Source organism: Odontomachus brunneus, unplaced genomic scaffold (assembly GCF_010583005.1).
Source record: "Odontomachus brunneus isolate Ranch 3 - 2012 unplaced genomic scaffold, Obru_v1 Obru_scaffold_015, whole genome shotgun sequence".
Lineage (NCBI taxonomy): Eukaryota > Metazoa > Arthropoda > Insecta > Hymenoptera > Formicidae > Odontomachus > Odontomachus brunneus.
This window is the reverse complement of record NW_022639465.1, coordinates 2,522,441-2,548,648: the sequence shown is the minus strand read 5'-3', so window position 1 is coordinate 2,548,648 and position 26,208 is coordinate 2,522,441. Positions and strand designations below refer to the sequence as shown.

General features: G+C 40.2%; 1 protein-coding gene across 13 annotated transcripts in view; it reads left to right on the top strand.

Moving 5' to 3' along the window:
• The window catches only part of LOC116841398 (glutamate-gated chloride channel), a 98,928-nt gene that overhangs the window by 54,107 nt on the left and 18,613 nt on the right, over positions 1 to 26,208 (top strand). For 8 of the 13 annotated variants that reach the window (XM_032809276.1, XM_032809275.1, XM_032809271.1 and 5 more), the window contains exon 4: positions 1,031 to 1,098. The exons of 2 other annotated variants lie outside the window; for them this stretch is intronic. In XM_032809276.1, coding sequence (XP_032665167.1) covers positions 1,031 to 1,098 — 68 coding nt within the window. Of the gene's footprint in view, positions 1 to 1,030; positions 1,099 to 10,960; positions 11,029 to 26,208 lie in introns of those variants that run through there. 3 more of the 13 variants (XM_032809267.1, XM_032809279.1, XM_032809278.1) reach the window with 3 other exon arrangements.

Below are 26,208 nucleotides of genomic sequence, written 5' to 3'. Positions count from 1 at the left end.
GAGAGAGAGAGAGAGAGAGAGAGAGAGAGAGAGAGAGAGAGAGAGAGAGAGAGACGCACACTTGCAAAATCCTGTCAACTCTCTCGCTGCATCCTGTCCTGTAGGTCCGTCAGGATCTGTCACGAGATCCGCGTGGTCGTCGGACGGATCGGGTCGTGCGACTTGAACTGAACGCGAACGATCGGTAATTTAAGCGATTGATAGATGAGGCGAATATTTCGCGATACATGCGACTCACTCGCATTGTCGCACTTCTTATCGTGTTGAGGCTCTTACGAGAAGGAGAGATAAATTAAACGCTGCTCTTGACGAGATTTATGCCGTGAGATATGTAGAGAAACCGACTGTAAAGGGTTAAATGTTCCTCAGATTAGATCCACACGTGAGAATAGTGTTCGGGTGTGTAATTCGCGTTAGTCACGAACCCGCAATTTGTCGTCGCGTTATAATCAGATGACAACAGGGAGGGAATGTCGTGCAATTTTTGCTCGACAACGTTGCTGCCTTTGGATCTGTCGCGACGATTATTCTCTCTCGGGCTTTTGCGAATCTCTATGCCATTTTTTCTTCCTGCCATTGTGATCTTTCATCGTAAACCTTCGCAATTTTCGTATTTCTAAGAGAGAGAGAGAGAGAGAGAGAGAGAGAGAGAAAGGTGAAAGGAAACGTCGGAAAGGAAACCTAAACGCGCGAGTCCTCCGCCAACGCCTAGAACTCGGTTCTGCTCGAGGAAGATAAGACCAAAGTTTCGAAAACGCGCTTATTCCCCGCGATTTCGGCAATATCTCGCGCGACTCGGACTTGGACCGAGTTCGGCGACGTGACGACCCGTGACCAATATCTCACTCTGTCATTCCGCACCTATTCCCCCCGATCAGCCTCGTAAAGCGTCGAGTCTCGACGGGACTGCTTAATAGATAATACCCGAGAGCGCGCAGTAAGATGATGTCGAGAACACATTCCAGTAGAGTATGTATGCCACCAGAAATGCTGACTCACTAAAAGGGAGCTGTATTGTTTTTGCCCTTAGATGGGCCGGCCATTGTCCGGGTAAACCTGTTTGTGCGAAGCATTGCGACAATTAGTGACATCAAGATGGTAAGTATACGCTATAACACACAATCAAACCAAAGCCTTTAACTAACCGCAACCGGCGCAACGCCGTTTCTCTCTTGCCGGCGGGTTCTCCCTTTCTTTATTTGTCTGTCACTTGCAAAAACGCAGTAGGCGCAAAAGTAGGTTTAGGGTCTTGGTCTCGAAACGAGAGTACAAAATCCGAGAGAGTGAGTGGGGGAGGGGAGAGAGGATGTGAGTGAGTGAAAAAGAGCGAGTGGCTGGCCCCAGAGTGGCAACCGGATGGCGACGGGCGAACGTGAGCTCGATAGACCTCGGAGAGAGACCAGGCTGGCAAAAGCGGTAGTAACACACGCAACGTAGAGAGCAGCAACGTAGCAGAGTGCCGGTCAGCATCTTGCCCTCCTTTGCCCACACTCTTTTGTCCTCTAGCCTCCATAGCCCTCACCTCGCCTCGCCTCGGCGTTACTAGCCATCGCTAGCCTCTTCTCGAGGCAACCGCATCCACACACAAACAAACCACCACCCCATCACTTCTACTATTACTACGACTTTATCACTGCTACTACTATTACTACTACTATTACTACTACTACAATTACTACTTACTACTACTACTACTACTACTACTACTACTACTACTACCACCATCACCCTACCTGTGACTAAACGCCCGAGACCCACCCTACCAAACTCTAACACTCTAGCATAGACGCAGGCATGTAGCATTTCAGCTTATACATTTGCGTATGTTAGTACGTCGCATTGGAGAAAGACCATCGGAGACGCTGCGGCGGAGTGTGAGGGTTAAATGAAAGAGTGAAACACCGGAGCGTGTTTTCGGGGGTGTGCGGACGGGGAGAATCGAGGGTATGATTACACTCGGACCTTTGTGTCCGGCGGGTCATTATTTAGAGTCGACCTAATAATACGCGCTCGGGCGCGTTAATCCTCAACCGCTACGTATTTTCTCGACACCTGACGTGAGGTAATTATTGTCCACGATATATGAGGGTATGGCAAAGAGGTCAGAGTTCGACCCTTCCGAGAACGTAATCTTATTTTTCTCGTTATACCGCCAGGGCGGTGTATCGAGTGTTCCGAGTGTAACGCGACACCGAGACGACACGAGAGGGAGAGAGGCTCTTCCGGTATCCATATCTGGAGGACATCCGAGAAACGTGTAAGAGCCTTTAGGGCGTCCCGGGCGAACGATTTTTTGGGCTTCTACGCGAAGGAGGTCGCGGGGAGCTCGCGGGAAGCTTCGTATCCCCAACAGACACTTTCCTCTCGCAATGCTCGCTCAGTGGACGCTCAGCGCGATTTCGCGAAGGGACGATCGGCCGGCCCGTTGCGCCCTGTAGAGAGAGAAATCGACAGAGCGAAATTTATGTTCCACGTAGGTAACGAGATTACACGTACTAACAGCCGCCGCTCTGTAGAGCCGCCGGAAATGCACGTCGAAGAGAAGTTACGCGTTCCGGCACTCCCGCACGTTCCGTACGAAGAACGTGCTAGGCTTACCATCAAGCCACGGACCTTCTTCGTGTGCACTTGTTACGCCGTATGAAACGCTCCTCGCTCTTCGCTGATCGAAGAGCGATGTCGCGAGGAGGTGACCGATCGATCGATCCGCTGTATTATACAGGATGTGCCGACGATGTCTGCGGTTTGAATTACGGCCGCCGATTCGGAGAACCGATTGTGAGTATCTTCGATTGCGGCACAAATGACAAGATCTTACAATTAAACGGCGGAGAGACGAGCAATTGTCCTGTATGACGCAGCCCCGGTCGCGTCTCGTGGCAACTCAATCGCTCCTTTGCATATTACACGAATATAATGAGATTTCACAAATGTCGATCCGCGGAGAAGTTATTCCGTCCAATTCCGAGAAAGAAGAGGCCGCAACGCCGTCCGGGTACGGACGAGTCAATCCACTTTATGCCAATTGCTTCTCGACGGCAGGGAATTTATCACTCGAACTTGAGGACGCTGAAATTCCACCGGGTTTCGAAACTTTGTCTCAATGGGTATCCGATACCGCGAGAGTATTGACACCTTACGCTCGATACTTTCGAGAGGAGGCAAGGGGGGCAAGGGATAGTAATTGAGGAAAAGTTTCCGCGACCATGTGTCGACTGAATCGCAGTCGATATGCGACTGTGATTAATATGTATTTTAAGAAGAAAAAATATACAAGATCACTTTGTTCCATGTTTTACGCGATTATTTTTCCACGTTGCACGGAATAAAAAGAGAGTGGCTGTGTCAACCAAAAATAAAAATAGTAAAATATGGCAGAGCTTTTCTTTCTGGTTTCAAGAATTAATTTTTGATTGCGCTGACCTACCGATTCGTTGTCTCAAAAACACATTAGAATCGCAATGCCGATGTACAATGTCGCACAGGTTAACGACCAGATAGCACAACGAATTCTTAAAGTATTCTTGAAATTTTTTCCTCTCCTGAATTGCAGTTCTTTAAGAATTCGTAGAAGGATAGTATAAAAATAATTCAGGAAGTTACATACACCACGATTGGAATATCTGAGAACTCCTTGAGGCTAATGCTTAAGAACAGAGAGAAAACTACAAAATATTCGACAAATATCATCTAACAGCAACGTTACACCAATATTATAATTTTCCACTCATATGTTGAATATTGAAATAGTCTGAGAACACTATAATATTTTATCAAAAAGAAATATTGGCAACTGAGATTTGCGAATATATTACGTACGTTCCTGTCCCTTCGTGATTTCGATCCCGATGGTCGGTCACATTCGTCTCCTAGTCGTCCTGGTCGGCGTTACTTGACCAAAGATCGCGCGGCAGGCAATCATCCCAATGGCTTCGACGATATTCTTGGGATTTATGTCTATATAATGTATACATATATATATGTATACATTTATATAATAGCAATAGTAAGGCAATAGCGTACGTTATATTGTTGAGTGGAGAATTACAATATTAACGTAATATTATTGTTATTTGGTGCTTACTAAGTAACTTTTCTTTTCCAGGTGAAATAGTAAAAATAATTAAAATAGTATCAGTTTTCGGCCGCTTAGAAGAACGGAAAAATGAAAAATTGAAGGTGAATTCTATAGAAAAGAATCACCATTATATTCTAAGATTACAAGTTAGCAACTTATAAAAACATATGAGCTTGGTTCAATTATACTCAAATTATACTCAATTCAAATGTGTTCGAGTGTTTCGTTTTCCTGTTTATTTTCTCTTTATTATATCGAGATGTTTATTTATGGAGAAAATAATTATTCTAATTATAATTACAGCCCAGCAAACACCAAGTAACAATTACATAATTGCTTTATAATTATAATTTCCCACTCAACAATGTAAATGTAATATAGTGCGTATGCATATAACGTATGTTATATAACACTCACATTATTAAATGGAAAATTATAACTAACAATTATGTAACTGTTTACTTGGTGTCTGTTGAGAGCAAACCTAAAACAATGAAAGCATTTGCTGAACGCAGTCACAGAAAGTAATTGTAATAAATAAAACATTTGTAATTCTACAATTAATTCCTTATAAATTTTCAGAATACTCGAAGTACTTAGTCGCGAAGTATTCGTTATAATGAACTTTTCAGGAATATTTCAAGGCGGAATGATTATGATTAATTCGTCAAGAATTCTCCAGAAATAAATATCTATTTTTCTAATTCCTTAAGTGTTCTTTAAAATGAATTCTCTATGAACTTTTATTCATCTCTGTGCTATTTGGGCGTAACTAAGAATTGATTACCGAAGCCCCAAAAATAAAAGCTATACCATATTTTACCATTTTCTGGTTGACACAACTATTCTTTTTTTTTTCGTGTGGTAACAGATATGTGAAAATTTTCTCGTGTGTGTGAAATATAAAATCCATTCCCACGAGATAAAACTTATCTCTGCGAAATGAAATTTGTCTCCGCGAATCAACATTGTACATCGTCCAAAGAGTGCAGCCAAATAGCTACGGGCGATACTCCCCAATTTCTTCGATTTTCCAATTAATTTTGTCGTAAAACCAAAAGATAATCACGAGATTACAAATGCATAAGCTTCAGAGTGCACCCGGCCGTTTTGTCGTTTTATGTTATATTTATCGCCTCGGAGCATAGCCACTGCCATTCTCAACTACTTTACATAATAAATTGCATTTATTATTTCTTCTTGGTGACGCACATCAGTCGCACTTGAAACTTTCAAAAGGGTACACTTTGAAACTTGTATATATTTGCAATCTGCTCGTGATTATCTTTCGTTTTACAAGAGAATTAATTGAGAAATCGAATTAGGGAGCATCTTGGCCGCACTCTTTTCCAGTATTTCTCTCCTGGTGAACGCGCTTCGCGATTTCCTTTCCCGACGAAGCCTTCGTCGTGTGACACCGCGCCGTGACATTTTTGAGCACGCTCGTAACGCTCGCGACGTTCTTCTCGCTTCCGGAAGATCTCGAATTTCAAGCTCGTGTGGTCGAAGGGCGAGCGCGATCGCGCGCGGTATCAACGATGCTGGGATCGCCGGCAACCATTGCGTGTCCGACGTCTTGTCCTGGTTCATGTAGGGCGGAATAGTACGCAAACACTCTGTATGGCTCAGGACGATACGGCTGGCTCGTTTATGCTACGGACAGTAAGACTCCGGATGATGGTGACGTGACGGGGCGGGCGTCGACGCCGACGTTCGCGTTTAATCGCCAAACGCTGACAATGACGCTGCTAAAGCTTAATCGCCCTTCCGGTGGCTGTCGACAGCCCGTCGACAACGTTCTCGCGCCGCCTGTTCGCGAACGCGATCGGAATAAGACGCAATCTAATCCACCTCGCCGGCTCACGCAGATGGTTTCGCGTATAAATGTCCGAGTGCGTAAGTGTTGGGAGGACAGGTGACTTATTAATCGCCGTCGACAAGAGGCGCGTTTGTTTTGGGCGCTTACACGCTTTAAATACTTATAAGCGCTACTCACGGCGTTTACTTTGGCACTCACAGATCGAGTAGTGACGTTATTGTGTGCGGACGCCATGACGTCATGATTTCTGTTTACAAACGCTTCTTCCAACAAAACAATGCAGCGTAAGCGTCTAAAGTGAACGCGCGGGGTGTGCAGAAAAATCTCATACAAAAGAAATGCACCTAAAAGACAGAGAAAAACTGGCCATATTTATTCTGTATAAAGTGTCGATGATATTTTTCATTCTAAAGAAACAGCAGCCTATTATTAAAAAAAATATGTATAACATTTAAAACATTTATTACAATGTTTTATACTAAAATACGCATGCGTGTGCGTTGCGAATATGCATGAATATATTCTACTATCGAAAATATGAAGTTCATATTTGAAAGTTATATAAAAAAGCAGTGTACAAACCTGTAAAATGTGATTGAAATTATTTTCCGTTACACGCTGCGATAACCTCTTCCATATAGCCAGATAATCGCGTGTTACGGTATTTTTTACGGAATGTTTACTTAAGGACAAAAATATTTTTTTATTATACAATTTTCTTATTCCTCATCAAATAAATCAAATAATATTGATGCAAGTTCGAATACCATAGCGATTGATTTGTCATCCGCCATCTTGACGCGCTCATAATCACTCACAATTGCTAAAGCGGACGCCATTTCTTACTACCGTGTATGCTCACACACGTGGCGTGGCGCTCACACGTCAAAGCGAGCGGGACGGGTGAAAACAGTGATTATAAGCGTGAACGCTTACAACGTGTGAATGCCCAAAGCGAACGCAGTCAAGGGGAGATTTTGCACGCCTGCTATCGACGAGCACGTTACCTCAAACGATGACACGATCCGCAAGACGCGTCTCGTTTGGCAATAAAAATAACGCGTCGTTGCTGCCGCCGGGAGACATATTTTCGCGCACATACACACGCACGCACATACATTCACACACAACATAGTTAGTTCGCGGAATAATTTCAAACGCTGAAGAACGCCCTTAGAAGAATGTATTGGCTGTCATATGATCGGCGAACGATAATGGATATTTTCCAGCAATGTACAAGCGACTCTGTGTAACATAATGTGCGACCCGGTGCGTTCCCCAATTACGACACAAGTCGACACAATCGTGCACAGCTAAAGTGTTTCATCGGTACTAACATTTTTACATTTGGTATCATTTGTTTTTCTATGGAGTGATATTCCGATGGGAGATATAATTTACATTTAAAACTGAGTATTACTGAAAATATATTTATTTAATTTTAATTACTTTTTCCTATTACAATTTAACTTACATAATATGACCAGTTTTTATTAGTTTTCCATCTTCTCATATTTGATAAATAAACTAATTCATAAAAAGTTTTTGTTAAAAAATATTAATTTTTACAGCAAACAAAAATATCTTTTGGCGATTGTATTTATTATCACAAATAGATGTGTATATACAGCATATTCGCCGTATATACACACCAGAGAAATAGTGACAAATTACGTGACTGTTCTAGATTCTGGTGGTAAAATAAAAAAAGTTAAGTAGCGTTCCAATTACAAGCCGACACTGTGCCAACGCTGTCTCACACTGACTGTTCTGTTGCTGGAAAGTACCTATTATCTCTTAAATATGGGTTGCGTGTTACTCCCCTGTCTTACCATCCCCATCCCTTCCTGTGTAACGTCCGTGACGTTCACGCCGCGTTTTCCGGACCCCGCGTGGTACACGACGCCGGTGGTGGTTTTGCGGCATCGGTTTCCTAATATCGTCAAAAGCCGTGCAACTTGGCGATTGACGTGAAGACGTTTAAACGTTGTCGATACATCGCCGTTGATGCATCGAGTTTACCGCTCGAAAGGTTAAATGCACTTTCGGGAGGCGCTCCGGGCTGAAAATCGCATATTCTCCCTAGCTCGTCGGCGCAATTTTAGCGACGCGACGTTAGACACGCGCGCGTCGTCATATTTCGCGTTACATTCGCCGTGTGTATTTTTTGCGCGTAACATTCAAAGGACGGCCACACTAGTGTCTCGCTTTGATGATAATCGGACCGTGATGGCGGCATGGAAATTTTGTTCGATAATATCGCGAGCGCAGTGGACAGGGGCGGCTCGGGCCGGGTCTTTTGCTGTGCCGAGCAAAGAATTTCTTGCAAGCCCATCCCAACCCCTCTATGAATATTTTCCCCGTTTTTGCTCGCGTATTCGTGTAGGGAGTGAGCGCGCGCGCGCACATTAATTCTTTTCCTGACGCTCTTTCGCGCTCGTTCCGTTTCGCCACGCGCTCACGTATTTTCGTGGAGGATTTTCACGAAAAATAGAACGACGCGAATTGGAAATCCGCGTTCGAGCGTGTACGAATTTTGGGCTGTGCGCTGCGTAGCTCAGATACCTTCTCGACCATTCACCGCCTTTTATCAATTTCGCTTCGCGTTCTCGGCGTTTCTTGCGACGTTCTTCCGCAGGGATGGCGGGGGGAGGGGAAGATTTCCAAGGAAAAGGAACGTTGTGCTGCTGCTGCTCGTTGTTGCTAGGCACACACGTCCGCTCGTTTGATCGGGTCGCGAGACCGTTCCAGATCCAACCACGAGATCGGGTTAACTCGACGTAGTCGTGAGACACGTCGTCGGATGTGTCACGACGGTTTTGTCATCGATTTTTCAGCGCGCTTCCGCTTATCCGATCCTTCATATTTCAATCGCTCGATTGCCGGCGCACAATTTATTTAACCTTTCCGTTGATCCGTATCTCGTGATTCGCGTCGTTCGCCCTGTTTGTATCGATTATCCCCGGCGCCGGTTATTTCCTACGGGAGCATCGATCCCGCGTGGGTAAACAAGTGGGCAGTGGCGGAGGGAAATTCGCTTCGCGGAATCGCGTCGCGCGACCGATATTTCGCGTATTCCGCGAAATAAAACGTCACGCGCGCGTCGTACATTATTTGCGTGGCCGCGATTTTTCCTGTCGCCGAGCGACGAGGCGCGCTCGTGTCCCGGGCGCGAAAATACGGAAAATCGAGTTAGGAAAAGTGCTTGATTACGTGGAGCGAAACGGAGGACAGGATTGGGGGAGGACGGGGGCGAACAGCAGTTAGTCGGGGAGGAAACGATTTAGCGAGATCCACGGATCTTGTATCAAATGCTCGTCATCATGGAATCGATGTGATGCGTTTTAATGACGCGTGGTAATGGCGCAGCGCTTTCGACGAGGGAGTAATAAATTTCCGCGTTGGGTCACAGTGTGCACGGATTACGCGAGACATTTACGAACGCGAAATGGCGGCTGTAATGGCCGCGAAGCATAGCGCACTCTTAGGAACGGGGCGGGTAAAACGAAGTTTATTACCGCGTCTTAAGATGACGGTTAAGCGTTTTCCCCGTTTGTGGCTTCGTAGTTACGGTTAACGGCGACGGTGATACGTGCGGAAACGCACCCCGGATGTTGAAACCGGTTCGCTCGGCTCACGTCGAGGTCGAGGAGAAGGTGGGATTGATAACGATACTCTAAGGGCGCTATTCACGGCTCGATCTCATAATTTAAGATCGTCTCGAGTTCAGATGCTGCACGTTTCATGAGCTACACTGTAAAAATTGATGTGTTAAATTTAACACATTTCATGTGTCCCAAACCATCCACTCTCATTGATGTGTAAATTTAACACAAAACAAATGTGTTAAAAAATAACATGCATAATATGGAAAAAATTAACACAAGAATTTAACACTTGAATACCGTTAGGAATTACAGGTTGTGTTAAATTGACATATTTAATATGTCAAACATAGATTGTCAATTTAACATTTTTATTTCATCAAAACCATAGATTCTCAAATGTTAAAGTAACATTTTATTTTAGTTAATTTAACATTATACATATGTCAATTTAACACAAACTGTGATTCCTGACAGTATTCTAGTGTTAAATTCTTGTGTTAATTTTTTACATATTATGCGTGTTATTCTTTACCATATCTTTTGTGTTAAATTTGTACATAAGAGTGGATGATTTGGGACACATGAAATGTTAAATTTAATACATCAGTTTTTACAGAGTATGGAGCATCCGAAGATGAATTTGGGACAATATTAGATCGGGCTGTGAATATCGGCCTATGAAGGCCCGTATTAATGATCACGTCACGTCTGAAACTTATTGTGTGAAATACTTAAATTTGAAATCAAAGTTGGATGCAAATTTTCTAGACGAATCATACGTGACATTGCGTCTATAATAGCGATTCAATTGGAGAACTTTCACCTAACTCGATTCAAATCTGAGTGTCTTACTTGACGAGTTTCAAGTATCATCTATTAATACAGGCCTAAGGTCCTCGTATTAATAACTGAAACTTGCATCACATATGAGACACGGATTTGAATTTAAAAATAAATGTGAGTTCTTCAGCTGACCTCAAAACATAATGAGTGCGGATCACTAAACATTGTAAATGCTTTGAAGTGTTTTGAAGTATGACAAGCAATCATGACATTTCTTTAAACATTTCAAAGTGTTTGCGGCGTCTGATGGATAGCACCCAAGTCGTCCATGTTACATGATTCAAAAAATTCAAATCGAACTCTAAATATAGATCTGAGTATTTCACGTGGGAAGGACTTTAAATAACGCAACTATTAATACGGGCGTAAGACTTGAACGAATGAAAGAGAGAGAGAGAGAGAGAAAGAGAGAGAGAGAGAGAGAAAAATGTCTCTATTAAAATATATACATTTCACAACGCATCGCTGACCACAGGCGGTCGGGAAAAAAGAGGGTGTCGAGGGACACTCGATCTCTCATCATTACCACACACACGCACACATCTCTCTATCGATGTATCTGACTGCTGCTCAGCAATTGATTAATTTTGTTTGTTCTGTTTGCCATGTTAGATGGGCCCGCGGTTGTCCGCGTCAACATATTTGTTCGAAGTATCTCAAAAATAGATGACGTTACTATGGTAAGTTGAAAAAGAATGCAACGCCCCGTGAACCATAGATACACAAAGCCTCTTATATATTATTTTTATTATCTGTACACACAAGTAACATGTATACCTAATGCTGGGTGTTTCGTTATTATATATACCAATCATACCAGAGGAGTTAAAGTACACGTCGGCGTAACGCACGACGCGCGACGCGCAAGAGGCGCTGGACCGATTTTGTGCGCGCGTTTTCTGGACACGCGTCGAGTGCCGTGTGCTGCGAGCGAGTGTAATCAACGATTACACGCGATATGGACACGCGTTATATGCAGGAGGTCTTATCGTCGCCGGCGAACGGCGCTGGCGCGACGGGCACCTCGACAAACTCGACTCGATTTTTCCTCGGCTTTGCGAGATACTTACACGCGCGAAAGGATGAGAGGCGGAACGATGCACGGGCCTGTAACTAGACTTCAAAGATGCAGATTGGCGACAAATATTTGCCCTTTAGTTAATTCCAGTTCAACTTTGTGTCAACCCAAGTTTCCGGAGATACTCTTTCGCTTCGTGATATTCGACGTCGACAGTGGAGAGAAGTCGCGACCGAATCGAGAAATCTTGCTGAGAGGAAAGATTGACTGCGCGAATGTCGGGGTGTGTGCTCGTCGGCGAAATGTTTGCCAACGCAGTCGATGGGAGAGCCTGTCTGTTACGCGAAAACATAAACACGCGCGCGCATACACACATACACACACATAAACATATACATACACACGTACACACGTTGATCTATTATTTTATTACCGTTAAGTCGCTGTATAGTATTCCTATTCTAATGCCCTTTTTGATCTCACGATGTATAGACGACATATTTTCAATTTACTTCTTTGTGTCTCTCTTTGCTCCTCGTGCTAAACACCAAAACACCCGTTGCGTATCTCGAGGCCCGCTCTCTTGTGGCTCTTTTGTAACTTCACCTACAACTATGTTCTCTATGTTAAGCAAGTAACTTACTTTGTATGTCTATGAATAAGTCGAAACTTACGTATAGCACGACGCTGTGCCCGCCGCCGCGGTATATTCGCCCGTCGGCATTAAACTCCGTATTACTCGTCGCACGGCGAAGACACGCATACTTCACTTTTGCGATAGTTGTTTCTACGCGAAATTCAAACTCGAAGTAATAAACGACGGAAACGATATAGGAATGCAACATTTTGACCTACTAACGTAATCACGCGGCGAATGACGTATATGTGTGCAAGTTGTAAAAAGAGAAGAAATACATATATACATTTGATATAATATAATCTTGAAATATATATCTTTGAATATTATGCTTATATATATATATATATATATATATATATATATATATATATATATATTGTTTTTATTCTTGTCGGGGAATAATGATTCGCAACACGCTAGCTAGAATCTAAAGGTTAGCCCGCAAAGTGAAGCAAAACTGTGTGTGTATGCGTGCTGCGGTTGACACACTTTTGTTAACTGAGGTAACTAAATTTTATATTCGTGGGAGTAATTTATATAAAGAAAAGCATAGGCGCAGTTTTACCAAAATTCGATCGCGCGGAAATTACATTTTCGTACATTAAACGACGCGTCAGGCTGCTTTTCTTATTCGACTACAATCTCATCCCCGCGATGAATGGGTAGATGGATGGATGGATGGATGGATGGGATAGATGGAGAATAGGTCGGACCGCTTTTCCCACGATATTTTGTCGTGAATTTTTTCCGCTAAGCGCGTCGTGCTATGCGTAATTACGAGATTCCATTAGACTATATAGTAACGCTCACCCGCTGTTGTGTGGTAGATGATTTGATGAAGTTTCATCTTTTTGACTTGTTCCGATTATTGTTTATTCGCGCGTTGGGTTTTTAATGCCAAGTATATATTACATAGCACACACACACACATATACACAGGCTGCCTCGCAATACAGCAGACACATACAGAAGTATACGAGTATTCTCCCTTTCTTTTTCTCTCTTTCTCTCTTGTCTACCAGTCTTCATTTACTCGCACACGTGTCTCTCTTTTTTCATCTAACTATCTCTCTTTTTGTCTCTTTCACGGTATTATAATGATGCTGATCATTTTGATATGTATGTACATACTCGCGACTCAATACACACATTGCTACATATATATAAGATGAGGAAAAAATACCGAGATCTCGAAATTTTTTGAAAAATATCAGTTTTATAAAAAACTATTTCAGATAAAAGTTGTAGAGTTTAAAAAGATCTGTTTACTGATCTTTACTGATCTGTTTACTGAGTGTTTACTAGTTTGACCTGGGTGACGTCGTCAAACTCAAGACAAGATTATTTTGAATTTTTTAAATGAAACCCACTATTTTTATTGTATATTTTTATAGTTCTTTAGACCTTTTTAGAGCATTATAATTTTATGCATTTTAAGTAAGCCGTTTCACAGTTATCGAGCTTTTAATGGTAAGATATTTAGCCTTTGCCTTTGAAAGCAAGATCCGAGGATGATCCAGCCAACGAAAGCAAGGTCGGTAATTGTTCAATCAACAAAGGCAAGATCGGTAATTGTCCAGATAACGAAGACATAGCATATTGACAAGCAAAAGTGGTAAGAACTAGTCAAAAAGAATAAATTAATACTTGGATCAATTCAAAATTACTTTAAAGACAATGCTGAAGAATACTTAACATAGAATAAAATACAATTCAGAACAACCAGTTTAAAACCGTTTCTAAACAATATTGAAAGAAATAAAGGAATTTCAGTCGAGTTCGCGCTCCATTAAACTGTAATGAGTAATTATATTAAATAAATAAACTTATAAAATAAAAATCGAACAGAAAAACAGTTAAAATAATAATAATAAAAAATTTAAATAAATCAAGTGCTTAATGCAACAATAATATCTGAATTCAAAATACGAGATTGTGGAGAAAAGTCTTACAATGTCGCAGATGAATAGACATCACAACGGCTCGAGCCAGGTCGTTGCTTGATTGGTTCATTTGAGCTAACGTTCGCACGTCCAGAGAATGAATAGTAGATTGGATCATGTAAACATACGTAATAGATCGAATCATGCCAATTTTCCTTTCGTTTTGATTGGACAATTACCGACCTTGACTTTGTGAGCTAAACATTTCATACTATAAAAAGCCCGATAACTTTTCGAAACGACTTATTTAAAAATAAAATTATAGTGCTTTAAAAAGGTTTAAAGAAGGTCTAAAAAAGGACTATAAAAATATGCAATAAAAAAATAGGGAGTTCCATTTAAAAAATTTAAGATGGCCTTATTTTGAGCTTGGCGACGTCACCCAAAATCAAACTGATAAAATCAGTAAATAGATCTTTTCAAATCCTATAATTTTTATTTGAAATAGTTTTTTATAAAACTTATATTTTTCAAGATATTTCGAGTCCCGATATTTTTACTTTACCCTGTATATTACATATGTATGAAACAAAACATACATTCATACACATTAATACACACATATGTACATTTATCAACAAATGTAACGTTTACTTGATCCTTTACTGCACCGTGCGATAACACACTCGCTAAGGCATTTTCGTACTGCTACAACTCTGCGGTAGTGTGCAACCTCTTTTATATTTTATTCTTGTTAATGACTCTTTTCTTACTGCTGAACGGAAGAGAGACTGCAATCGTGTACCTGTATGTTATTGCCCGTTATAAGCCCAGCCGTATATGAGAATGCGACGTTTGATGCGATTTGCGTACGCGGCGTACGAATAGAAATGGTCTCCCTTGTGTAAAGAGGTTCTTGTAATCGTTGCGGGAAGGTGCAGAAGCACAAGTCACGTCGGCAACGTAATCGCTAGCGTGAATCAAGCGCTCCAATGCGGTCGCGATTAATTAAATTTTTCGAGAGAGCCGCATTGCGCGACCCGCAAGATTTACATTTCGCGGACGCTTCATTTCTCTTCGCGAACACGCGGTGCACGTGAATACATGTACACATGTGTATATACACAGAGTGTATATATACAACCATTTATAATGTTAATGACAAATATTTCGTGAAATGTGCATCATATGAAAAACTGTTATTTACAAAATTTATTTGATATTAAAGGAGACATACGATTGCACTATATTATACTAGTAGTATTATAGTTAGCGTTACTATATATCAAACAAAGATCAACTATATATATATTTTTTTTTTAATGGAAACTCCTATTTTTTTATTGTTTTATGTGAAAGTAAGGATAAAAACAAATACTTTTTATTCGAAACATTTTTTTATTGAATGCGAATTTTTCGAAATAATCGATTTTAAAGAAACATTTGTTTCATGATATTTTCACACATATTTATGAAGTTACTAATTATTGAAAAGGTTTCTGAGCAAAAATAATAATTTTGTCAAATAATTTATACTTTGATGAAAAAGTAATAATAATGAAGGCAAAAGTAATTTTTTCTAAGATAAGCTTTATTATTTATAGTAGTTTACACTGTTTTATGAATTTGTAACAAAACTAAATTTAAAAAAATTTAGAATTTCTATAGCTAAATATAAATTGTTTATTGTATTAAATGTTTAAAATAATAGACATTAATTTTAATACATTTTGCATTGTGTTTCCTGAAACTCCATCCGGTATTTTGTAAAGTTTGTAGGGTAAAATCATATGCATCAACAATATGCTGTCGCATGTTTTTATAAATCTCTTCATAAGTACATGTGAAAATATGAAACAAATGATGAAAATATTATAAAACAATAATCTTTTATTAAAGACGATTATCTCGAAAAATTTGCATGTAATAAAAAAAATGTTTCGAATAAAAAGTATCTGTTTGTACCCTTACTTTTACATAAAATAATAAAAAATGGAAGTTTACGATAAAAAAATATATAATTGATCTTTGTTTAATCCATATTAGCGCTACTTATAGTATTTGAATAAGCAACTAATAGTGCCATTTTATGTCTCCTTTAATACCAAAGAAATCTTGTCTATAACATTTTTTCATATGATACATATTTCACGAGATATTTGTCATTAACATTATAAATGGTTCACCCTGTATATATATTGAAGGATATGAGCTTCTCGTGCGCTATATTTATCGGAAAGGAATGGGGCAAATGTCTCGTAATATTTTTTCTGGACAGCGAAACGTCCGCAAGAAGGACCGGCAATTGTATAAGTATTGGCGATCGAGCGTAAACTGATTTCGCTCCATCGATCTTTCGCGAAATGCGCATTCCGCGTGTTCCTCATGTTCGCGACGTGTGAGCAAGAACTGCCGGCCTCTGGCCGGGCTACGCTTTTAGAATAATGAGGCGGAATACCGCGCGCGTTTGGCAAATACGCTCATTTGACGGAAAATAACTCGAGGCTCGAGACCGTGAACTCTTCTCGCGAGGACGCGGGAACGACGGCGACGACGATGGCGCCGGGAATTGGCAATCGAACAACTTCTCTCATCACGGTAGTAATTAAACGAGCGCGATGAAATGACGATCAATTATATACGTGGGGACATGATTTTGTCGGCTCGTCTTAATACAAAGCTCTAATTTTCCGGCGTGTCTCGACGAAATAAGCCTCGGTGGTTCCGTCTCGCGATCGATCCCGAAAGATTAGTCTCGTAGTCGAACCGCCGTTGAAATATTCGCGCGCTAAGCGCGAGAAGATGGGGTGACTTTTAAGAATTTATCGAGCGTGACGAATCGCGCTCGCTGTTGGACTATTTATTCGATATCCGGTAGCCGTCTCGTGCACGGCTCGCCACGCAGAAACTACGAAAGGACGAGGACGACGGCGGTGGCGGCGATGGTGGCGATTCCATCAGGTCAACGTCGACGTTATAAAATACGCATCGCTGTAACGTCAGTACATATTTGTATAGGCGGTAGCTTCGAAACTTCCGGACTCGCTTGTACGACGCTGTAAAAGCAATATATATATATATATATATATATATATATATATATATATATATATATATATATATACACACACACACACACACACGTATATATACGTACTCGGTTTCGCCTGTGACCCGAATGACGCCGGGTTAATCGCGACAGATCACTAAAATCCTTATCTCGCTGATTAATCGTCGCAAAATGGCTTTTCTCTCGTCGACGGCGCTCGGATTTTGCTGCTCTTGAGCAGCCCACTTCATCGGCATCGATGCTCCTCGATGCTTATCGCGCGGCACGTGTAGATATTGGACATGTGATGATTTGATAAGAAAGATGAAAAAGGGTGAATGAGAGTGAATGAGAGAGAAAGAGAGAGAGAGAGAGAGAACAAAAACTAAATAAATCTTGAGTAGTTAATTGAAGTGTCAAGATGTCTGATAATTAATGATAGATCCTTGTGTATGGGTAGAACTCGCCAAATTGACAAAGGATCGTACTGTTTCCCCTATTTCCTCTTTTTCTCCTTTTTATGTTAATCTGCTCTTTTTTTCTCTTAAACCCATAATCTCCTCTTTCTATTCCCCCTATATTTCGCTTTTTTCTCCTACTTCCGCTATAATTAATATGGCTAGCGCACGAAGTTTGCCTTAAATTTTTGACCTAACTAACCAAAAACACGACAACAGCCTGTACACTCGTCGTCGAAAAAATTGTCTGACTTTTTCTTATAACTTTAGGAACCTATCCATCTTGTCCAATGGGAGAATCTGTCTTCTAATAAAAGAACTCTGCAATTGGATAACATGGATAGATTCTTAAACTTACAAAAAAGTCCGATAATCAACGGCGAATGTACGATACCGGGTTTTAACTAAATCCTTCTTGAGTTTAAAATAATGTAGAAAAGTAGATGTGTGAGTGCGTTATCTCTTCAAACCCCCGATGCCTCGATGCCCCAGTGATCTTTCTGGGGACCAAAATTTCAAAATTGAGCATGCCTTTAACCACCGTAATCGCTATTGGCGGTAATACGACGTGCATCCGTAGTCATAGGATCAATTGCATAAAAATGATCTGTCTCACCGTTCGTTTTTTTATTATTATTTGCATGTGCGAATATTATGGCTAAAGGCATTAATCGTGTTCCTACTTGTAATATAACACGTGCGAATGATATACAGCGTGTAATAATATAAAAAATGTATTGAAATAATATAAAATTATCTAGCTTGTTTAATCCGTTCTCATGCAAAAAATTATATTCAACATTTTTATCGCTCAGTAAATGTCGAAGAAAAAATGTAACAACTTTGTGTTTTTTAAGAAACATATCCACATGCATAAATTGGCAGCGTTTTTCTACCTTATTTTTATATTAAAAGCGTTATGATATTTTTCCATATTTAATGAAGAATAAAAATGTTGAATATAATTTTTTGCATAAGAGAGAATGAATTAAACAAGCTAAAGAATTTAATATCATTTCAATACGCTTTTTACATTATTTCACGTTGTGTATTATCCACACGTGTTATATTACAAGTGTTACATTATAAGCACAACCAATGCTTTTGGCCATAATATTCGCACATGCGAATAATACACAAGCAATAAAACTGGCCATTTTTACGCAATTAATATTACAATCTGCAGTATGAACATGAACGAACACGTGAACGAGGAAATACTTAATTCTAGATTTTTAATAACTGACAGATTAAAGAAATTTAATTCTATACCTTACAAAGTTGCACGAATTGCACGTCATTCATATCTGAGTAAATCTCCGAAATAAAGAAAAAGAACAATGAACCAAAGTTAAAAGACTGAGAGAAAAAGTACAAAAAAACTCAACTTATTGAGTAAATAAAAGATTCAAAGCCTAAATTGAAGAATAAATATTCATCTTTTAACTCTTTAACGGCCAACTTTTTTTATAGTAATTTGACATACTCAAAACATGCTGGATCTGAATACAGAGGTGTTCAATGTGGGGAAAACGAATTTTTAGATTTTTCCTGCCCTTTAAAGCAACCTTTAGATGAAAAAACCACCCCTAATGCTTAAAAAATTGTAATTTTTGTTGTTGTTGTTTCCTATCGCTATAAATGGAAGAATAAGTATTAAGAAATACGTATATTTGAAATGAGAACCTTGCGGAGCATTCCTACCCTCATAAACAACCCCTAAAGTGAAAGTACCTGTAGAATTCAGAAAATTGTAATTTGACTAGCAATTATTTAATGCTCATTTATTTTACTTTATACACACTCTTGAAGTTGGTTAAGAAGCTAGACAAAAAAAAAATCGTTCAATCCAGACTGACATAGTATTAGTACGTGCGCACGTTAGATAAATATTATTTAGTATACTTGAATAAGCTTCATACTTCCCAGTGGTGTCTTCCAATATCCTCCGATATTGTTTTATATTCTTTTATAATTAGAACCGACCGGAATGAAATTACGAAAGAGATGTCGAAAGATACCTGATGAATGTGCAGAAATTCCGTCTGATCCAGATGATTCAGAGATAGAAGGTGATCTTCTATCAGATGAAGATGGATCAAATGATTCCTCTTCAAGCGATGAATCTGTTTCAGATTGTGACGAAGTTCAATCACGTGACCCTGAAGTTTATAGCAATGAAGATTGGACGGAAACAGTTGATGGGTTGATTTTTTATGATGCGATTGAAAAGGATCCAGAAGTTTTAGTAGATTTGGAAAACGATAAGTCTGAAATTAATTATTTCCTTTCAATTTTCAGCGAAGATTTATTGAATGAAATTGTTTTACAAACTAATATCTACGCTGCTTAAAAAAACCCACAACCTGTAAAACGAAGAACCCCAACATCTGATGCAACATGGACTGATATCACTCTAAAAGAAATAAAAGCTTGGATTGGAATGCATATTCTAATGGCAATTCATAAGCTCCCCACATTAGAACTCTATTGGAGTTCGGATCTGGCTCTTAGAGTAAATTGCATTGCAAATAATATGACACATAACCGTTTCAAGCAGATCACTGCAATGATGCATCTGAATAATAATGAAAATAATTTTTCAAAAAAGGATCCGAACTATGACAAGTTGTATAAAGTTAGGCCTGTCATTGAGAATCTGAATAAAGCCATCAAGGAGGTTTATAAGCCTTCGAATCTAGCTGCAGTGGATGAATCTATGATCCTTTTCAAAGGACGCTCTTCACTGAAGCAATATAACCCAATGAAGCCTATAAAAAGAGGGTATAAAGTTTGGTGTCGAGCAGATTCGAAAACAGGTTTTGTTTCCAAATTTGAAGTATACACAGGCAAGTCAAATTCAAATACTTCTGGTAATGACACACTAGGAGAACGTATAGTATTGAATTTGACTGAAAATTTGAAGCAATCTAACATTTTAGTTGCCTTTGACAACTATTTCACAACGGTGCGACTCATGTCTCGCCTACATAGTAATGGGATCTTTTCTGTTGGCACTGTAAGATCTAATCGAAAAGGACTTCCACCCATGATAGAGAAAAAGAAAATGCAGTGGGGTGATTTTGAATTCCGAAGTAAGGGTGTTGTTACAGCCATCAAATGGATGGATTCGAGACCTGTGACACTTTTGTCAACAGCGCACAGTTCTGAAACAAAATCCTGAAAAAGTTTTGAGAAGGAACAAGGATGGTGCAAGACAGAATGTTTCTTGTTCTCTTGCAGTTGCATTTTACAACTCAATAATGGGAGGAGTTGACAAATTTGATCAACTGAAGGAAAGATACACTATCGGGAAACGCTCTCGGAATTGGTGGTATAGAATCTTCTATTTTCTCATTGACCTAGCCATTGTTAACTCATACATCATGTACAAAGTCCACCATGATGCCGATTCCTGCAAGAAACAATTGGATTTACGCATTTCTTTAGCTAAACAGCTGCTAGAAAACTGTTCTTTTCGAAAGCGAATCGGGAGGCCAGTGAGCTTCTTAGCGAAAAAGAAAAAAGGTGTGCCAAATGTTCCAGATGACGTGGGGACCGTTAACGTTAGTAAGCATATACCTACCACAATAGAGAGTCGGAGAAGATGTCGATTGTGTAGCATTAAGGATATACAAGTACGCACAAAGTTTTTTTGCAAGTCTTGCGACGTTCCTTTTTGCATTGATCCTTGTTTCAAAAGATTCCATGAATAAAAAATAATTTGGTATTACCAGAAAGATTATTAGAAGCGAGGGAACTCACGCTGAACAAGCACTCCATACATGAGAAACAAGGGGACTTACGCTAAACAAGCACCCCATATGTGAGAGGCAAGGGGACTCACGCTAAACAAGCACTCCAACTTGTGAGAGGCAAGGGGCTAACATTCGGGAAGTACTCCGTTATTTTAGAAAGATTTTCCTATTTACTTTTGAATTTTCAATCGCCACACTCATGATATTTGGTTTTATCCCTAAAAGTTCTCCAAAACTGATTTTATTTTGAATGAACCTTCTTTCAAGTAATTTTGATATCTTTCCAAGACAAAATATGTATATACTGGAAATAAATGTCCGTTTGTAGGAGCGTTACTTCAGTCGGGGATAGATTTTGGGTATCATCTCTGTTGGGGTGGTTTTTTTCTGGATTTTTTTTGCATACACTTTCGATGTCACTCCAAAACACACAGATCGGAGTAGAGTGGGAAAAAAAATTTTGTCAAAAAGTTATAGCTGTTCTTCATTTTTTCACAATTTCTGCAAATTTTAATAGGGTGTATAGCTGGAGAGGTGCAACCCTCATACTTACCAAATTTTTTATATATAAATACATCCTTCTCCTTTCAAATGAGACCAGAACGAAGGTGATATGTTAATTTTTATAGAAATTATGATTTTTTAAAGAAGGTGGTACGTATGTGTATCACTGGCCGTTAAAGAGTTAAAAACATGTCTCTATAGCAATGTTTGTCTTTCTCTTATATTATTTAATAAGTTTTATCTATATAAGTTTTATACATAGATATATACTTATGGACTCATAACATATTAAAAGAAAATCTTATGTTATTTTATCAGAAGTTGTATTTTTTTTATTAAAAATTGTATTTTATCATAAGTTTTATCAGAAGTTGTATAAAGACAATGAAAATACTATCAAGTAATATATCAGTTTTATTATTTTAGAGTCTCTTGATTTCAATATGTTTTTTTTCACCAATTAAAATTTTCCTCTTTTCTCGCAAAAAAAATAGTTACGATCCCTGAACTGAACAAGAGTGGAGGAATTTTGTGTTCAGAGTTTGATGATCCTTCTACCTGCATACAACGCGTGCGTCATCAATTGTCAAATACCCTGTACAGCTGTTACCGTCGTGAATTGGCGGAATTATTTTCAAGTGCTATTTTCGTCCGCTCGCGCAGCCTGTGTCCACCTATTTGTTAACGTATATCAGAGTGAGATTATTAATTTTAATCCACCGACGTGACGCATTTCTCTTACTTCGCGTTAGTCTTGTGCGCAATGAACCGCACGAGACTTACGATCAGCCAGAGATCTGCACGAGTCAAGAAAAATAGTTTCCCCATCGTCGACAGTCAAACTCCGACACACAATGGGCTAGTGACTCTGTAATCCTGGCCAAAATTTCAATTACTTTCTTCTTTTCTCATGCAATTATTCAATTATATTTTTATAGATATGACAATACCTTTTATATAATTTTCTATTTGCTTAGTACTGTATGTTAGGAAGATATTTTTTAAGTGCAATTTAATGGGAAACATAACGCTTCTCTTTTCAAGAAAAATTTATCATAATATTTTAATTAAATATTTTATTTTTTAATACATTGTTACAATTTACATATAACAATTAAAACAATTAACATTTCAACAATCGTAACAACTTATATTGCTAAATATCGTCATTATAACAAAATCATAAAAGATTTGTTATAAATGACACTGTAATGGTTTTTCTTTCTATTTAAGTATTTTACATAATAAAGACTCCCATATAGATGTCTCATAGAGGAAAAACTAGAATATTTAAGATCAGCCGTTTTCATTCTGGAATAAAGAAGAACAATACAGAAGAATAGTTTTACCAGGGTACATTGAACTGGACATTATATTAATGCCATACTTATATATGCGTGAACTTTCATATTTCATGTTTTTTGCCAGGATTACCGGGTCGCTGGCCTACTGTGCAACGGGCGGAATCAACGTTCCACCCGTCGACAGAAAAATACAATCGATAGAGGTCGACCTGAGAGAGGGAGAGAGAGTGCGTGCGTGCATGCGTGCGTGTATGTGTGTGTGTGTGTGTGCAAGAGAAAATGAGAGATAAAGAGAGAGAGATTGATTAATTCGTTCCCTCATCGCGTTCAAATTCTGCGCGGAGACGTGAAATGATCGTTTGGTTGCTCGCTTTCGAGAAATCTACGATTGTTGCACGAGAGGCACTGTGCGCGAGCCTCACGTGAAGTGGCAATATCCGAGGGCCGTTTATTCGATTACGAGCGTTTAATGCATTCGCGATGCATCCGCTGATTGCAGCGGTCCGCGAGACATTTCTCAATATTCCTTTCCGCGCAATAAGAATTTTGGCAGCGCGTCTCGACTCGCGTCGTATTTCGCTCCGAAGAATATATCATGAAGCGATTCGCGCACTGAAATAGAAAAATCCGAGTTTTCGCCAACGGATACAATGTTCAAGCGATGTATTCGATCGATTCTGGGGTCTTCCGATGAAGCCCAAGGGAGAATTCAGGAAGAACAGGAAAACAGGAAGAGCAGAAAAGCAGGAAGCGCAGAAGTCAATCAGAACTCGCGTTGGTGGTAGACTTTTGCCTCTATACCAGCGCGAGTTTTGATTAGCTTCTGCTTTTCACTGTCTTCTGCCAAGGTGTGAATTCTCCCTTAGGTATCTTTATCCGATGAACCGCAACTTTATAGGATATTGCATTTGATTGGCTAAAGGAACGAACGGTTCCTCTGACTTATCTAAATATTCAACCAAAAGTCGGGTTCATCTATCTGATGATAGATGATATTCCCGATCAAATCGGACGGAATCAGCGAGTCAAGTACAATGAGAGAAGAAGGATTTAAGAGTTTCTAAGGAGCAGACAGACATTCTATTTTATACATATAAATTGATGCAAGTAACTATATTATTAATATCGAATAAATCTTTTTTTTTAATTTCTTAGATTTTTTTGTTCGATCCGGTTTCATAGGACACAAAAGTTGATCGCAAGTATCCGTTTCTTTACTTTCCATCGGTACATCTTCGTCTGTTAAAACTCGGATTTGTCTTTCGGCGCAATTACATGTAAAAGTACACAAACGATTAGTCGACGTGTTCGCACACTTACGCAAACTTGGCGCGAATCATCTGTCGTCCAGCACGGGCGACAATGCATAGCAAAGCCGCTTTCGTCGGCCGCAATGTTTTTAGGTGTGTAAGTTTGCGACGCGGACGAGATTCCCGGGAGAGCAAGAAGTCTTCTCTTCGGCTCACGAATTCCGTGAGATCGTTTAAGCGACGTTTCCACCGGTGGACGTTAATGAATGTTAAATTTATGGGGCGCGACTTTCTCGACGATCCGCTAAGACCAGCCGACGCTGTTTAACAATCAGTATCGGCAGACCATGTTGGCGGAACAAAAAGAATTGCGTTTCAGGCTTGTCAAAGATTATACGGACGTTAAATCGATACGTACCCGCGGGGATATGTCTACCTGTCCCGTGTGCGGCGTTGCACACGCATCTCCCTACCTGCGCGCTTTTCTCAACTCAGCTTCGCTCTGTACCGTATCCCTTTGAAACTTTTTAATTATCGGCTCTTCCTGTCTCTCCTTATTAACGGACGGCGCGCGGTTCCGACACGTGGAAATGCGGGCGAATCGCGTGTTGTGCCGCGATCCGGAAGCGTAAATATTGCACAACCTGGCGAGAAACGTGGGCAGTCTCTTGCGAATCGTGTCGAATCGATCGACGCTCGTGAAATTAAAAGGCGCACGGGAGACAGCCTGTGCCACGGCAGATCTAGCTGCTCGATTACGCCCTATTGGTGTAAAAGCATCGGCGAATTTTTATTAACACACAGACAGACAGACACACACACACACACACACGCGCGCATATATACAGCAGTCCATGTTTCATGATGTCGACTAAATCGCCCCCCATCGATCGTGCCGGATAAAATATTCCTACGAAACACACGACTGCTGCATCTTTCATGATGCAGCGCGCAGGGGAGAGGTATGCTCGCTGGAAAAAGATACGTAATAGCCCGTACGGGCTCCTAAATATTCGAACAAATGTCTATTCGGGTATCTGAGATCGGTTCCGATCTGACACTTCAAAACCGCATTATTCGTGTATCCGCGTATCTCACGAGATATACGAACGGTTGAAGCATCGAATCCGAATCTGTGTGTCTATATTTATTAATTGTCAAATGTTCGAGAAGGATCTCAGTTGCTACGGACGTGTATTGACCGACTCCGCCGAGAACTTGGATTCGGATCCGAATTTGATGCTTCGATTATTCTCATGAGATACGAACGCGGATCCGCGGATAACCTGAATTTGAAGTGTCATATTTATCCGAATAATCCGAATAATCGGGTACCCGGATAGTATCAGATCCGATTGAATATTAAAGCCTTAATACTTACGATGACGTCTTATCGGTTACCCGCGCGCGGTCGAGAACGTCTACGCGCCAATCATGGCTCCCGACAGTGCGAAATCGCCGCGTCTCCGTGCGAATCGTTACCGATCGCACGTGACGGAGAAAGCGACGGAGAAAGAAAGATAGTTAGAATGGATAGGAGAAGAAAAGAGAAACTCAAGAAACACAAACATGGCAATGGGATTCTAGGATCCTCTCCTGGGTGTCTCTAGTCCCCCCATGCCGCGCACGACGGAGACAAACGACGCCCACGCCGACGACGGTAACGACGAGTCGGGCGAGTCAATGAGTCTCGCGCGTCCGAGAGCAGCGTCCACGAATGATGCGAAAATCGCGAACAATCTGGCTCCTTATATATTAGGACCTTAACTTAGTTTCCGCCCAAAAAATACTGAGAAAAAGCATTTATTGTAAAAAATTTATTTAAATTATTTCAATGAAAGTATTTTCCATCACTTTCTACAACTTTTTGCCATCTTTCTGGCAACTGGGCGATACCATCTCGATAAAACGATGTTTGTTTCGAAGCAATCCATTCGTCCACCCATTCTCGCACTTCTTCAACATTTCGGAAGCGTGTACCACTCAAGCCGTGCTG